Source organism: Chamaea fasciata, unplaced genomic scaffold (genome assembly GCF_029207755.1).
Source record: "Chamaea fasciata isolate MVZ Bird 193981 ecotype frontalis unplaced genomic scaffold, bChaFas1.0.hap1 SCAF_1, whole genome shotgun sequence".
Lineage (NCBI taxonomy): Eukaryota > Metazoa > Chordata > Aves > Passeriformes > Sylviidae > Chamaea > Chamaea fasciata.
This window is the reverse complement of record NW_027094086.1, coordinates 109,488,898-109,505,435: the sequence shown is the minus strand read 5'-3', so window position 1 is coordinate 109,505,435 and position 16,538 is coordinate 109,488,898. Positions and strand designations below refer to the sequence as shown.

General features: G+C 39.2%; 1 protein-coding gene across 5 annotated transcripts in view; it reads left to right on the top strand.

Annotated features, from left to right (window-relative positions):
• The window catches only part of TMEM108 (transmembrane protein 108), a 162,973-nt gene that overhangs the window by 71,124 nt on the left and 75,311 nt on the right, over positions 1-16,538 (top strand). For all 5 annotated transcript variants that reach the window (XM_066178882.1, XM_066178536.1, XM_066178798.1 and 2 more), the window contains one exon: positions 6,831-6,912. In XM_066178882.1, the coding sequence (XP_066034979.1) occupies positions 6,873-6,912 (40 nt within the window). In that variant the 5' untranslated portion in view covers positions 6,831-6,872. The remainder of the gene's footprint in view (positions 1-6,830; positions 6,913-16,538) is intronic.

Below are 16,538 nucleotides of genomic sequence, written 5' to 3'. Positions count from 1 at the left end.
CTGATGTAGTGTGAAGGCCATTTAGTAGCCCAGTGCTTTATAGTTTTTCTGATTTTCGTCTCTGGGACTTCTCAGTTATAATTAACCAAGAGAGTAACCCTGTCTGTCACAGCTTTTCCAAAATGGTCATGTCTCTTGTGAAATGTCTTTCATTTCCACCCTGGTATCTTTCCTCTCAGTTTTCCCTGCCCTTGGAATGCTTGCCTTTTGCTGTTCAGTGATTGCTCATGAGATGACCATAGATGCCAAGACATTAACTAGCCAAAGGCAACAGTAATTTTACGCAGCCTTTTCTCACTGAGTCCTTCCCCTGGCGATGGTCACTTAGACGTGCAGTTCTTCATGCCCATCTATTTTTATGACTGTGAACCCCAAGAGTTCCTTTCTTCCCTCTCCCTTTCATTAGCATGCCCCAGGTCTGACATGTGAATAAAGGAAGATGGTGAAGGGTGAACTAGCTGGCAATGTCCTCCGTTTGCCACACGAATGACAAGTAGTCTTTAAGTGGTCGTCTTGCCTAGAGTTGTTCGTGGAAACACTGCCACAGTTGGGAGGAGGGCTGTGGGAACATAGGAATTGGAACTGTTATGTTAGAGAGATGAGGGATGGGATCTTCAACAGTTAATGATGAAGTAGGGAGGCTGAGGAAGAGGGAAAAATTGCTGTCAGGGTTTCCCTTGTATGTCAACACTGCTTTCTCTGTGTTTTTCTTGACTGGTCCTTATCTTTGTGCTTATGGTGAGGTGTGGATCCAAACACCAATACAAAAACAACAGCCAGCCTCAGGCCCAGTGGGGTTTGTAGATGCTGTGCATCTGTAATCAGAGGGGAGACGATTTGGGGAGGTTGTTTGGTTTTTGGTTTGGTTTTTTTTTTTATTTTTTCTGGATGCTCTGAGGTTCTCTGCTTCCAAGTTCGTACATAGGATGCAAGAAAAGCATGGTAGTAACTTTAGTTCAGTTCCCACCTGACTGTTCCTTATGCACATATGACAGGCCTGCACTCCACACCAAGACTGGTTTTGATCAGCTGTGATATCCTGAAGGTAGACCCTACTCTTTGGAGACCTTAGAAAAGCCAAGGATGTACACTTCTCTGGGTAATAGTGGATGTGAATTACTCATTCTTAAATCTGCAAAGAGGAATATACTTCAAAGAGTGCTGAAAGGTCTAAGTATAAAGTGGATATAAATACAAAAATTTCTGCACTCAGAATTTTATGAAGAAGGATGGTAATGGTGGTTTGCATGTTCTAAGCAGTGGGAAATAAATCACAGCAAACAATGTGGCACATGTTGAACAAGAACAGACAATTCCTGCTCAGAGAAATCTTATTGCTGCAAGTTAATCATCTTTTTATTAGCATGCCCTGAAGCTTTTTGGGATATAAATTTTTCAAAATAACATCTGGATTGTGGAAGCAGGCCTTAAAATTAAGAAACAAACGCAAAGAAAGCACAAAGTTGTGCTTGAGCCCTGTGTAGTCAAGAAGGGGACACCTGCTTCCTTTTGTGAGGCACACTGGAACACCCCCTGGGACTAACCTGTGGGATGTAGTGGATGAAGACCATGGTGGAGGAATTTACACTGGGGGAGTAACTCCTGGGGGTAGTCACAGCTCTCTAGAATTGTAAGTGAGGAGCCTCTGCTGTTGATGTCTTGTAAGAAATTCATTGAACATCCTGGGGCAATGTTATACTGAAAGGATCAAGGCTGAAAACTGTCTGTGATGTAGCATTTTCTTGGTTCCAGAATGATCCATAGCAGTCAGAAATAACGTAATGAGGTTTATGTGCTTCATGGATGGGAGTGGCATGTCTTTTGCCTGTCTCCTCTTTTCATTACCATTTTTCAGCTTCTTTATTTTAGTCTCCTGGTTTCCATTTGACAGACAACAAAAAAGAGTTCTCCACTGACTGTTGGCTTTGCCTCAACATGCAATCTTCTGTTCTTTCTCCTCTATTTCTTCTTTAATTTAAGACCTGGTTGGCATTTTTTTCCCATCAGACATAATGAATGGCTGGGAGCTGTCTGCTCTTTTGGACTCTTGTCTTCAATCCATCATTATGTCTTCATTGTCCTCTTTAATTTAACTGAGATGTTGAGGGCATCACTTACTGTGAAAGACAATATTGCTAGCTGTCCACAGGGATTTCACACATCTATTCATCATCTTGGTAAGATATATATGTGAGATATTGTGTACTAAAAAATGCAAAATACATAAGTCCATTTCAGACATCAAGTGCTTAACCAGAATTTTTAAACACAGGTGTCTGTGGCCAGGCATGTGACACCTTTTTTGGATACAAATTTTGTCTAATTTAACTATGGAAGATATATTTCAAACTTGCAATTGATTTGACTACAAACTTGACCTAACTTTGTTGCTTTGTTTCAAAGTATGTCAGTAGGTACACCAATATGAACTGCAATACAGAACTGAAACAAAAGTCATAATTACACCTTTATTTCCTGGTTTTCAGAGGGAGTTCAGAGAAATTGGGAATATGCCATTTCTCTCGGAGACCAAAATCTAGGAAATTAACTTTAGAATACTGAAAAAAATCTCAGGGATCAGGTATATTTGTATCAGATAATTCCCTCAAATACTCAGAATGGTTTCTCTAACATTAAAGCTCAGTATGTTTCAAAATTAGTATTTTGGAAAGGTCTACTTCCATAAAACCTCAGGGAAGTGTTGAAGAAATGAGTGAGGAGTATAAAATGGATACAAAACTCAGAGACTCACATTAGATTTTGCATTATTGAAGTTCAGCACACATTTTCCAACTAATTTTTTTTCCAAGACCACTTCTGTTTCTGCTCATTCTTTTTTTTTTTTTTTTTTTTTTCTTTTTTTTTTTTTTTTTTTTTTTTTTTTTGTAAGTGACATTTTGGGTATTTAAAACAGGTGGCAATACTCTGTTTTTAAATTACGCTGCCCAAAATCAGGAACTGGCTGTTTGTATTTTCCATCTGCATATGCACAACTTTGTTAATCTATTAGAGCCTACAATTACATATTTAAATACCTAAGAGAACATGGGTTGGTGAACTAGAGCACTCTCAGCTACCAGCCACTCAATCTGTGACCTTCCTTGATTGTGATAAATAAATGTACCTACAGGGCCCTCAGAAGAATATTGTGACGGCTGGACATGGGTTGATACTCAGAGAGGAGATTTCCTCTGCAGCTATTGAAATGTCTGACTGTGAGATTTTGCTTGTCTTTTTAGAGGTACAGAAGAATTTCCATGATTGGAAAGTATTATTGTAGAAACTGTGGCAACTTCAGAAGTCCTCCTATATGATAGGTATATATTTGTAGAATAATAATTATAATAATAATAGTAATTCAGTCCTTCATTGCCATCTCTCAGGAAAGTCAAGGTTGTAGATTATTACGTGGTAAAAATGGCAGATGAAGTTCTGTGATGATAATTGCAAAGCCACATCCACAGGCAAAAATTAGTCCTAACTCTAAATACCTGAGGAGAGGCTTCAGAGGAGTTATTGTTCCTTAGCAGGCAGCTCCATAAAACAACGGAGTAGAGCTCAGGAGCAGTGATGAAGACAAAGAGAATTGTAGGCACAACTGGAAAGAGAGTAGAGAAGAAACAGGAAGTATCACTGTGCAGTTTGAAACTCCAGTCCACACCCAAATTTTGGTGGCTGCATACAATTTTGTTCCTTGCTCCTCAGATCTAGAATGGATAAGTTCAGCTTAATGCATGTCAATTATCAGACATAAGGTATATCTTATTTATGAAAAAAGAAAAAAGACAAGAATTCCTCAGCTTGAAAAAGAGATTTAAAATGATCTAATGAATGACTAAAATTGCATGACATGGAGGAGATGAGTAAGGAATAATTATTCTCAAGTTAAAAAAGTATGGCACCTTAGGCAATTTATTCCACTCAGGCTTGCTAGAGATAGAGCAATCTGTGTCAGGGTGTAAAGATTACCTTGCACTGACGTTGTTTCACAAATCATTTCCCTGCTATTCTGCTGGCAGCTCAAGTTTAAGTCAGGGTAATGGGCTTGCTGGAGCTTTCACCTGGATGGGTGCAGGAGTGCTTTCTCTGTTTCCATGTCAGGTCTTGATTCTGGGACTTGATGGGCTGGTTTTCATCTGCCTCAGCTTTGTGCAGCCTTGATAGTCATTGCAAGCAGTCTCTGCCTTTGGAAAACCATCATTGGTATTCCTGGGATTCCAAAGTTATACAAATAAATCTTATTAGATGTCTCTCGCCTCACAATAAAACAAATCCGTGTTTCACACACATTTCCTGTACACAAGAAATAAACTGTTAAAAACTGTGGAAAGTTTAATTGCAGTATTTTCCACACGTTTAAATTTAAGTTAGTTGAACTAGATGATCATTGTGGGTCCCTTATGACTTAAATGTTCTCTTTCATTAAGCCCAAGTCACACTGAGGACTTTAAAGAAATTGGGACATTGTAAATTCATGGCAACATTTCATTTATGTATGTTCACTGAGTTCTCTGTGTATAATTTCATGGTCATGTGGTTGAAGGATAAATCTTCTAACTGAGACCAGCAGAAGAACATAGTGAAGTTTTCCAGTGATAACCTTTGTTTCTTTGCCCATGAGCACACTAGTTCATATTTCTTAGCACAGGGTAAATTACTGGTCTAAATAAATATATACACAAAAGCATACAATTTATTTTAACAACAATACCAGAATTTATGGGCAAATACTTTTATTTATTATGGGTGGCCATAATATGGAGGTGGAAGAGAAAAACCAAAAAATTGTGGTTCACAGCCAAGAACTGCATCACATCAACATTGCTGAGCATAGTTCAAATTATACAAAGTCAATAATGTGGATTTAGGGTTGCAATTTCAGATTCTCCCTTTTTTCCATTGTATTTTTATGACTTCACATGTGTCAGTGCTTGTAAATCCTGTTCTGATAAAAACCTAATTTATTTGTACTTCGTAGAAGTACTTGGGTGTACGGTTTCTACATTGTCAGTGGCTAATCTGGTTCTTGTCTTTTCCTGCATTTATTTTTATTAGTATCTTAGTGGCTGCTAAACACAAACCTTTTGTATATGCATCTTTGAAGAGTGCTGTAATAGATTATATGATGTCGGTTTATACATAAAGACTGAGGGGTTTTATTACATCGGTTTCATCATTTGGTAAACCATAGGGAAAAAGGGGTAAACAGAAATCCCTCAGGAAGTATCCATGATAAAATTATAGCATGAATCTAGTGCCCATTCTGATTAAAAATGGTAAGCTAATTCACAGGTGATTGCTTCCATTTAGGAGAAAACTCCTTGCAAATACTGACATTTCTGCAAGTTACAGAAATATTTTTAAAGTCCAGTTTTAAATGAAAAGCGTGGGGGCAACCCAAACACACAGCATTTTTATGCATAAATTTCCATGTGGAATAACTTAAAAAAGCCCAAGCATCTTTTGTTATGGGCAAGAGAAGTCACGATCCTTTTGAATTTTCCACATAAAAGTCAAATATTGCTCTGTTTTCACAAGCGCTGCAGCATTTATGCAGTTCAAAGGTGTTATTCATTGGTTTGATTTGTTTATCTCATGCCTTCAAGATTGCATTTTAAGTAAGCTCTGAAAGACTTATATGCATGTTAAAATGACTCAGAAATGTCACTAGGAGTTCAGAAGATGAAAATGTGTTGAACTGAAAGCTAAAGGATACTACATGCTTTTTAATACTGACCAAGGGCCTTTCAAGGAGGTGATCTCAGTGTCCTGCTTTTCACAGGAAAGTTTTGAATGTTTAGCAAATTCTTTTTTCTGGAAAAAAGGGCTTGAATGTTGTGTTGTCTTAGGGTACTTGGTGATACATTGCTCACAGCAGTGCTTTGGGACCGCATTTGCTTTTCACTTCTGATTTATGCATTTATTTTCCTCACAATGTGAATAATTAATATCAACACGATTGGGATATATTTTTTCATAGTATCTTTTAAACCGAGGTGAAAAAATATCCATGTCAAGTATTTGAAAATACCATCTGAGGACACATAGAGTATTATTAGTTGCTCCCCAGGTGGACAAAGGCAGGGAGGTGGTCACATATTTTTGCCACATCACATTTTCAGACAGCGGGCACAAGAATTATGAGATCCCCTTCTGCACCAAGACAGTTCAGTTTAGAAGAAACAGAAAATGTCTAGAGACACAGAGAAGGTTCTCCAGCCCAGGTAGCTGTTGAGGTATATCAGGAAGGAAGATGACCTACAACAGCTGATTAAAATGAAAATAAAAATGCCAGGACAAAGCTGCCCTCTGTGCTATCATTTCAGCAGAATTTGGGATCTCCTCCGCTTTGGCACCACTGAAATTTTCATTGGGAAAGGAGGGGGTGGGATTTCTCTGTCTTGTTCTTCTTGAGGGATGCGAAAAGGGGAGGCTCAGGGAGAAAACTACAGCCCCATGCGCCCAGCACAGCTGCCTTGTGGTGTCTGCATTTTGTGTTTGCTTCTCCACTGAGGACCCCTCCTCCAAACTAAAAAGGATCCTATAAAATTAATTTTATCAAGCCATAAACATGACATGAAAGTGACTTTCAGTGTGTTTATTGCACATACTCTTGAGGCATTTTCCCCTGTTTGGCCATAACTCTACCCTTCCCTGCCAAGCAGTAGGAGAACATGGCTAAAGCAAGTAAAGTGCAGTTAGGCAATTGGCCAATGTTTATCAATATAGTTTTCCTGTGAAGCTTCATCTGACTTTGTAATGAACAGGTATAACCAGGCAGCCTATGTTTTTCATATATAATCTTCTCTTTCTCTTGACTTTTTTAACAGAATCATGAATAAACTGGCAGACCAGCAGGACCACATGATACCATGAAGAGAAGCTTACAGGTCCTCTATTGCCAACTGTTTAGTAAGTAAATATTAATTTTTATTCTGTAAGAAAGAAACTATTCAAATCCTTATGTAAGATAGTAATATTTATGCAGAGCACAATTCATGGAAGTACTTAACCACATGTCTTGCTTCACGTACCTGACGGAACCATATGGAAGTTAAATTACCCTGTTGTCTGAGCTATTTAGCAATGTATTAAAAAATGAGTTGAAGGATCAGTTTATTCTGCAGAGTTTTGTACAAGAATCTAATTGATTTGCTGTACCTTGCAACTGAGGCAACTATCATCCTCAGAAAAATGAGATGTAGATACAGAGGATGGTGTCTGGAAGAAATAATGCAACATTTTTGGAAGAGGGATCCATCCCACTTAACATTTCCGGTGGTCACCACTCAATGAGATGTGTGGGTGAGGAAAAGTCTAGGCTCACACAGATCTAAGTTCTGTGTCACTTCCTGAGATACAAATTCTTTTTTTTTTTCTTAAGTTTTGGCTTTCAGAAGAGTCCATCCAATATGAAAGCAAAAAACATCAGGTGGAATTTAGACTGTGTAGACAGGGGCTGGCTCCTGGCTGTTCATGGAAGGAAGGGAAGGGAAGTTTTTAGGTGTAATACAGTACTGAGACTGTTTGGGCATTTTTTGTATACTGAGGATTTTCAGTGAAAGCATCATAAGCCACAACTTTTCTTCAAAATTGTAGAGCTTAAATGAAGTAGGAGTACACAAAATGTAAGTTTAACCACTTGGCATCAAGTTTTACAAAGGATATTGCTAATTTCCAGTAAAAATGAAAACAAAAAACAAATCCTTTCTTTTTTTTAATGCTGTCACTTCAATTTGGCAGAATGTCTCACTCTACTATATATATTTTCATAGACAGTTTTGTATGAATTTCTCTTATTCTGGCCAAAGCAAGAGAAAAACCAGGAAATCATGCTTAGTGTGCTTGGAATGAGCAATGGAAGGACTGTTATTTTTATTGGATGTGTGGAAATTAAATCTGAGGAATATTTTGTGGACTGTTACAGAAATCTGGTTACTGTCATATCTTTGCTTTACTCAAGATCATCAGGGTATAGATTGAGAAATTTCTTTTGCTTTTCTGGGTTGGTTGACATTTTTATTCCTATTTACAGCTTCTCCTATGACACAGGGGAAACAGAGGTGTGTCCTCATGACATTAGAGGGGAGGCTCCAGAGGTGCACCCAAGGTTATTTTGCTTGAGCATAAAGCTAAGCCAGATGTGCGTGCATGACCTGCCCAGCAGCACAGTTTTGGCTCCCAGAGATTTGGTGCCTGGCTGGAGTGCAATGTGGGTAGAGCTCCTCAAGGAGAGTTTTAACCAGAAATCCACCGAGAGCAGTGGGACTGTGGTATTTTTTACCGTAGCTACGGACGCAGAATATTTTGCTGCATTTTGCTGTGTTGAAATGCGATTTAATTCTAAAACTAACTTTGTTTCTGGATCAACATTAGGTTCATTGTAAAGAAAATACGAAGCAGAACTGTAGAAATACATTTCTACCAACATGTAGGGAAAAGAAGGAAAGTATACTGTTCATCCAACCTACCACAGTGTTGAGTCTTTCTGTAACTATTTATATATATGTGTATATATATATATATATATATATATATATATATATATATAAAAATACCATTCTTCCCTGCTTGGCAGCATTCCCCTTTGTCATCCCTGCTGCTTTAAACTATTTTTCAGGGTCATATGTTGAAGAGATAGGTGGCAAATAAAGGAACACAGAATATAAAGAGGGAAAACCCGAGAAAACTATATACATGTATATACACACACATATATAGGATGACTATGCAACAATATTGTCAACTCTGTGATGTAATTTGAAAAGATGGATTCTGAACTTACTGCTTCTAATGACAGGTAAAAAACCTGTTTTATTTCTCTGAGTGCAGCGAAACCTTGTAATAAATGTAGTTTACATTAACAAACGCAGCAGCAACTGTAGCGATATAAGAGGTATTTTGGGCCTCAGGAATGTGTTTTTTCACTGTTTGGTTTATAAAAAGCCTATGGCAAGTTACTTAATTTCCATTATACCAGCTTTCTTTTAGATGCACTGAGGTGTGTTACCTAAGCTCACTTTTTCCCCAGTTACATCACAATGCTAAAATCAAACTCCAAGACAGTGCATTCTGTCCAAGGAAAAGGAAATTACTTTAATGTGTTTCCTGTAAGTGTTCTTTATGGTATAAGAACGGCCTGCAGCATGGTCTTACTTGTTTCATTTGGACAAAAGAGGAAAATTGCTGCTACTATACAGCTGAAGAAAAAGCAGACTTTCAGATAAAGTATCAAAAGAGGATATTCTGCTTTGGGCTGATTCACCAATGTCTTCCACCTGCCTGCCTTCCTCATCTGCAATTGCAACAAGTGAGTCTATGATGCTGCCTGGATAATGCAGCAGTGTTTTCATCTTGCTGCTGTGGCATGAGTGAGTGATTGAGGTTCAAGGCTATAGAGAGAAGTGCCCTATGTATGCATTCTTGCAAACGTGAGCACAGGGCACGCATAAACATAGAAAACCTAGGCTAGCTGGAACAAAGCGGGTTCTGTGGTGGTTTTTGGTGGGTTTTGTAGACACAATGATCACCTGGAGACACAAGACTTTGTGTGTGCTTGTGGATGTGCCTGTGGCAAAGAAATGTCGGAAGGAGCAGTTTCACCTCCAAACTGGTGTGTTGTTATGAGAATTGCCACATTTTGCTTGAGTCCCAGCTGTGCTCCTGGGCCAATAGTGGCTGCACTCATCTGTGAATTCTTTTCCACCTCTTTTCATTTGTGCTGTGTTTAGCTGTGTTTGTGCAGTGTCTGAAACAGCAGAACTCTGTACTCTAGAGGGCTTCTTGGCTTTGGGACTGGAAGAAAAGACTTATATAGGTATTGGTTTGATTGTCAAACAGTGGGATTTGTTAGCTGCATTTTTAAAATTCAGACCCATAAATAAATAAGATTTTCGTTGTAGCTTATGTCTGGGTTTTTTGGTGGATTTCACATCAGTTATGTAAACATTCTATTGCCATGCATCTTCTTTTGCTGTGCTTTCCAAAAAGAGCACATTCCATTCATTCATGCTGATCAAGAATAGCAAGTGAAAATGGCACGAGCAACAGCTGCTGTTTTGAATAGAGTTGTAGCTGGCTTGAATCTGATCCCAGCTGTCAGGAGGTAGAGTTTGTGAAAATTGTAGTGCTACACTTGGCCCAGGACAGGGGCTCCGGGCGATGCTACTTTACCTCTAGTCATTCATAATTTATGAATAAGTAATCAAACATGTGATGTAAAACTATAAAGAAGTAGTGCTTTCATACTGTGTCTTCAAAGATTCTATTTAATCTGAAATCTCTTAAGACATTAAAGAAAAAAAAATTAAAAGATTGAAACAAAAAATTTGGAAGAGGTTTCCTAGTAAGAGCTCTTTGAAGTCACTAGCTGGATTGAGTTGATGAGGACCAATTAAAGCAAAACATGTGTCCACAATTTGCTGCCATTTGTTCTAGGCACATCTTTATGGATGAAGTTTGTTGCCTCTGTAATGATGAAGATGCAAATGTCTTTCCCATGAGGCTGAGCGATCTCTGTTTTTTATAAAGACCTAATGTGATGATTTAAACCCTACAGCATGAGCCACAATGTGTCTGCATTTTCGGTAATAAAACATGCACATTATAATTTGCCATGGGTGCACTGTTAACTCAGGGCTTCCAAGTTGCATATAAGCTAGAGAAAAATGTGGGGACTGATGAAGCTCTTGGTGCACAACCTCTATATGGGATTTCCTTCCTCAAGCATTTATTTTCCTGAAAAAATGCAAGGATTTCTATTTCTTGTTTACTTACAGCACTAGGGTCTGTGTGAGGACCTGCCACCACAGCCTCTGAAATAAACGGCCATCTGAGTGCTTCTTCATGTCATTAGCACTTAGTGTGTTCCCAAGTATCACACTTTTCATCTCGGAAGCCTGGCACAATGCCCAGTAATATCAATAGAAAGAGTTTCCTATTTGCAAGTATGTACCACTCTCTGTAGTAAAATGAGCAAAAATGGCTGTGAGTGGCCGTGCCTTATAACACAGGCTGTCACAAGTCTTGCATCCCCTTGCTGTGAATGCAACTTGCCTTCTCCAGTGTTAACTGGCAGCCTGGCTGCCTCTCAGTCAAGTCTTTGCAGTGAAGTTCACCCTGTAGAAAGGGTTAGCACAAGCCTTCACTTCCATTCCAGTCTGAAGCAATTCTAGGGGCTAATCTCTCTTCTGGTAAATATTTGATAAGCACGGTGAGTTTGTGAAATTCTTGTATTAGAGAAGACCCAGTTGTAAGTACCTTCTGAAAGGCATTGCGCAGCATTACCTCCTAATGGTTCTTGCCTCTGGTAGGAACCCCCACCCACCAGGTTTTCTATCTATTGCCAAGTGCTGTCTGTGAATAATTACGTGTTATTAATAAGATGGTATGCACCGATGGCTCGTTTATACAGTTACACATGGCTCATTTAGAGCAAGTCAAGAGGCATGGTAACAGGACCAGAAAGACTGCTGCCAGATGTAGCAGACTGTTCTCTGCCCACAGTAGTAGATGAGACGTGAAGAAATGGATTTATAGAGCAGGTAGCTTGGCATTAGGTGTCAGGCAAAAATGCTATATCAGGTTAGGGTATTGAAACTCTAGAACAGGCTAGTCAGGAGGATTTAAGTCCGCCACTGAGGGACCAAATGGAAAAAAACCACCCATCTCTCAGGGGAGACAGAGGTCATCTAGATGATTTCAAAAGCTCCCATCAAACCCTCTGTTCCTGTGACCACTAGGTACTGTGTCCTTAGTGCAAATGAGCCTGCTTGCTTCCACAGAGAGCTCTCAGCTTGCACAAGCCATGTATAATTAATCCCTGAGCCAGAAATGTACAGCTGACATGGGCTTAAATGTAATGGGGAACACTTGATACACATCAGCAGAGAGTGTCTTCCTATCATTCACAAGGACTCACAGAGAGGAAAGAAAGCAGCATTTTTGTTGTGCTCTGTTAGATTGGCAGGTATTAGCTTGAGCTAAAACAGCAGCAGGGAGTGGTTATCCAGCAACAGATTCCATCTGGTTTTCTTAAAAATTAGAAAGGTAAACAGCCTCTGGCTATGCAGTGTATCATATACAGAGCTTTTTGGGATACTCACTGGGCTGAGGCATTTGTTTATGAGAATCACGTGGCTTGGTAACAGCCTGCCCATCAGGCAGCTCACAGCAAGCAGTCCCTCAACACTTCCTTTTCCCAGAATTCAATTAAACGTTGTTGCTTCAGTTTCTCAGCAAAAACTGCCTTCTTAAAAAAAGCTGCAGCCTTCCATTTTGTCCTGGAAAATAGACCATGTAAAAAAGGACTTTAAAAGCAAACCAATGCACCCTATAAAGAAACTAAATAGAATATACATTTTCTTATCAGATGTAGGCTCCAGTGTCCTTGATGTGCTCTTTAGTGAGATTTCAGCTACACATACACACACACACACACACACACACAAGAGGGAGGGTTCCTTCTTGCCTCTGTGAATTGGATGGCTCTTGCCATTCCAGAACTGAGATAGTTCCCATGAATAGCTTGCAGTGTTTATTTTAAATGTGCTGGTTCCATGAACATTCATGCCCTTAAAGGCATTACAGTTTGGTAGAATTTCACAGATATTGTGAGCTCTTTAACAAGTTTGAGGCATGTCTGTGGGATGGAGATCTTCTGCCTTGTTTTTCCAAGAGCAGATACAAACTCAGGACATAGCAACATAAACAACTAACATATTGTATAAAGTTCTCCACTTTCCTTGCATATTTGCTGAAACACAAAAGAGTGTGGAATAGGCCTGGGACTGTAGAATTTCTAGTCCTGATTTAGGTCCTTGACACTGAATTTGGGATAAAAAGCCAACAGGCAGTTACATTATTATATTTGCTCTTTCTATTTGCAAACAGGCAATTCGTGCCTTTGCACATATCATTTGATAATCTAAGTATGTTCTTGGCATTAAGCACCTTCAATTTTGTACTTATGCTGGTGCTATTTGCACTAGAACCCCGTAGGTTTTTCAAAATTAATGAGCACGAATTCTTCACAGTGTTTGTATTCATCAAGCATTCACACACCAGTTCTGTGACATTCTGGTAACAATGTCCATGATTGGTATGCTAGAAAACCAAGAAATATTAAGTAAATATATATAAATATGTATGCTTAGCCAAATTTGAAAATGCTGCAAGGATTTGGTTTTAGAATTCCTTACCACCTGGTTAGAACAACAATCTGATATAAACCCACAATATTGCTTCTGTCTTGCGTTGTGAATTATTTTTATTTTGGACCTGAAGTGATCCCCATTGTACAACACCTTATATGTCTAATCTGTTTTAGATTCAGTACTGTTTGCCTCAAGCCCTGAGAGAGATGTTTTAGAGGGAGGGTGAATGGGCAGGAGTACAAATGTTACTTCCCTGTATTTCCCTTTCAAAAGTCTATTCATCCATCTCTAACAGAAATGAAACTTCAGAAAAAAAGATGTAGCAGCCTGGGCAAATTGGTGTGTGTGTTTTGAGACCCAGCATCGAGTGGAGGAAGAAATGTTGCTGATGAGCAGGCTTAGCAACCATGAAGTATCAATCCTATTGAGTTCAATGGCAAAACTCCCACCGACATTAGTAGGATTGGGATTTTATTCCTAGCCTTCATGTTCCCACCTTGCTTCGATATGTTGCAATATAAAGCAAAAATATCCTGTCAAACATTTATTTCTTTCCCCAGAGGAAAAAAAAAAAGAAAAGCCTTCTTTTCTTCTTGGCTGTGCCTAAGAAGCATTGTTACGGTTTTTGACAATATCGCAATCAAGACCTAATTCAGCAAAGACAGTTAAATATGTAAATTGAGTTGTTAGCCCCAGCCAGACTGCTCTTACAGCAGCCACTAGCCTTGGGCTTGAATTGCCATTGAACTATGTTCCAATAATTTGAAATAAGAAAATTTGTATGTCAACATGCACACTGGTGTCTCATGTCCCTGAATTATCCAATGCCTGTGACAGTGTTCCTGTGGGAAAGACAGAAAAATTGCTGCTAGATATTCTGTTATATTGTTATCTGGTATTCCCCGTGTGTGAGCTGCCCTGCACAAGGATTTGTACCACTGCTATCATGACCAAAGCAATATTTATACCCCCGTGCTTAGGTGCTGAAACTTTCATATGTTGAAAGTGTCTTTGACTACTTCCAATGCCTTTGAACTTTTCTCCCTCCAGCCACCCCTTGGCATGCTACATTCTGTTATTTTTAAGCAGGAAAGACCTAACTGTGGATGTTATTGCAGCTTTCATTGCTCAGCTGTGTGTCCGTTGTATCTCGCTGCAGGCTGTGTAAATAATTTACTTATAAAACCAGGCTCATTGCAGGCAGTGGAAACAGTTTGGAAGAAATACACATACACCAAAGTGTCATCTAATTCAGCAGCATGTGATGGGAATTATCCCTGTCTCTTCTCTTAACTAGAAAATATATGGATGCCCTCTGTGGGTCTACAAAAATTCTCCAAAGAACTTGAGCATATACCAAAACTTAAGCACGTTCAACTCAATGAAAAACTTCAGAACTCCACCTGTGGAAAAACTTGGTGTGAAACATCATCCAAGTTAGCCTTTGGAGCAAAGCCTTTCCTTCTAGAAGCAATGCATCCATCTGGCCTTTATGTGAAGACAGGCATCTGCAAAACCTCCTTGACAAATCAAGGCCCTGTATGTAATTGGTATGAATGTACTATTTAATAGTACATTATTGGTTTAAACTATAAACTACTCTACCCCTGCTCTGGTAACCTAAAGCCATCCCTCTAATGAGAAGTGAACCCTCTAATGGGTTCACAAAAGGTTCTGGAAATGAGGAGAAAAAGTTTATAGTGGGTCACAGCCCTTCAGCTAGAGAGGGCAAAGGAACCACAACACTGAGGCCGTATTTCCTTGGGGTTGAGGTGCTGGGCCTCCACTCTGGCTGGTGTGTATCTCATAATGAGCATCACGAGTGTCCAGGAGGAGCCACCGCTTCAGGTTTTGAAGGAGCAATACAGTGTAGCCCAGCCAACTTTCCCATTACTGGACTATTCCTTTTGCTCAAGACTAGGCTCCTGGTCATATCCAGGGCCAAGGACAGGATTTCTGGGGGCAGGTTTTCCATATCAGCAAATGCTTAATAACTGATTTTGGCACTCAGTGAATTTTCCTAAGTATCTAAGCAGATTAACCTGTTCTCTTCCTGGTGGCTAGAGCAGGAAACTTCTGCAGGCGGCTTGAAGAAGTGCATGAGGCACGTCTTGGCACAGAGTGCCACGATGTTTTGGAAAATCTGATCCTTTCCCTCGAATTTAAGGGAGCAGGCTTTGTTTCAAAACTATGTAATACTATGCAGAGCATAAATATTTTGCCTTAGAATTCAGAGTAGTATTCAGTGCTTGCTAAGACCAAGTTATAACGAAGGGGAAAAAAAAAAGAAGGATGTGGAAGGAAGCAAAACACTGTGGATGAGTAGAGAGATGGTTGGATATTCCTCATAATAAAGTAAATATATTAATAATAAAGAAAATACATTTATTTCTTATTGCAGATTTAATTTCAGTCTTTAGGTGTATTTCACATACCCATTGAAACATTTGTGCTGATTGGATTTATTGTGTGACTATTTTGTATTCATTTGTTGTTCCTAACTCTCTACTGCAGTAACATGTAAATATCTTGCCAGCACTGCCATCATCAGTAGAAATGTGTGTGCTGTGGCAGAATAAAGCTTGCTCTGCACAGAAATCTAAAATATTGCTTGGAGGGAAATGTTCAGACCACACAAAAAATTCTATCTAATGTGGGTTTTAACCCATGGACCTTCCTTATCACTAGAAAAGGAACAAGCAATTCCCTCTCATCCCTGAGGAATATTGGTCTTAAATAAGTTGATGACCAATGTCCTCAGTTGTTATGAGTCATTGCAGGAGATCCTGAAAGAGTTTGAAATTTTTGTGCACTCTTAGAAGGCTTCACATTGCTTTTTATTGTGACTTTCAGAGTGGACCAGTGAATATTAGTGACAGTACTTTGGTGTAAACTGTGAAAAGCTGCATGATTTCTGCCACATTACAAATCCATTTTGTAAAACCCATGGCATTGTTCCTGCTGGAATTCCCATGCAGACAGCCTGTGAGGGACACTCAGTTTTCTAATATGAAGTTTCTCATTCTTTATGCATTTGGAAAAGTCACTGCTTCCTTCAGTTAGCATTGCACGTGAAGGATGGTGACTTTGCACTATCTTCTAAAGCATTAGACTTCACTGGCTCCTGCACAGGCTACAAATTCATTATGCTATTGCAGCTTCTCATTGCTGAGGGCATTAACAATTAAGGTACAAAAACCACAATGAAGATGTCAAAGAGAGGAAAGTAAAGATAACAAACAAGGAGAGAACCTGATAAATGAATAACAGCACGCTTGCAGGGCAAAAACACTTGTGTTTGTATAGACAGATTTAGTTTTGCCTTAAAGCACAGGGAGAGAAAAAAAGTGGCTTAAATTCCTGTGAACTTTCAGCCTTGTCCTG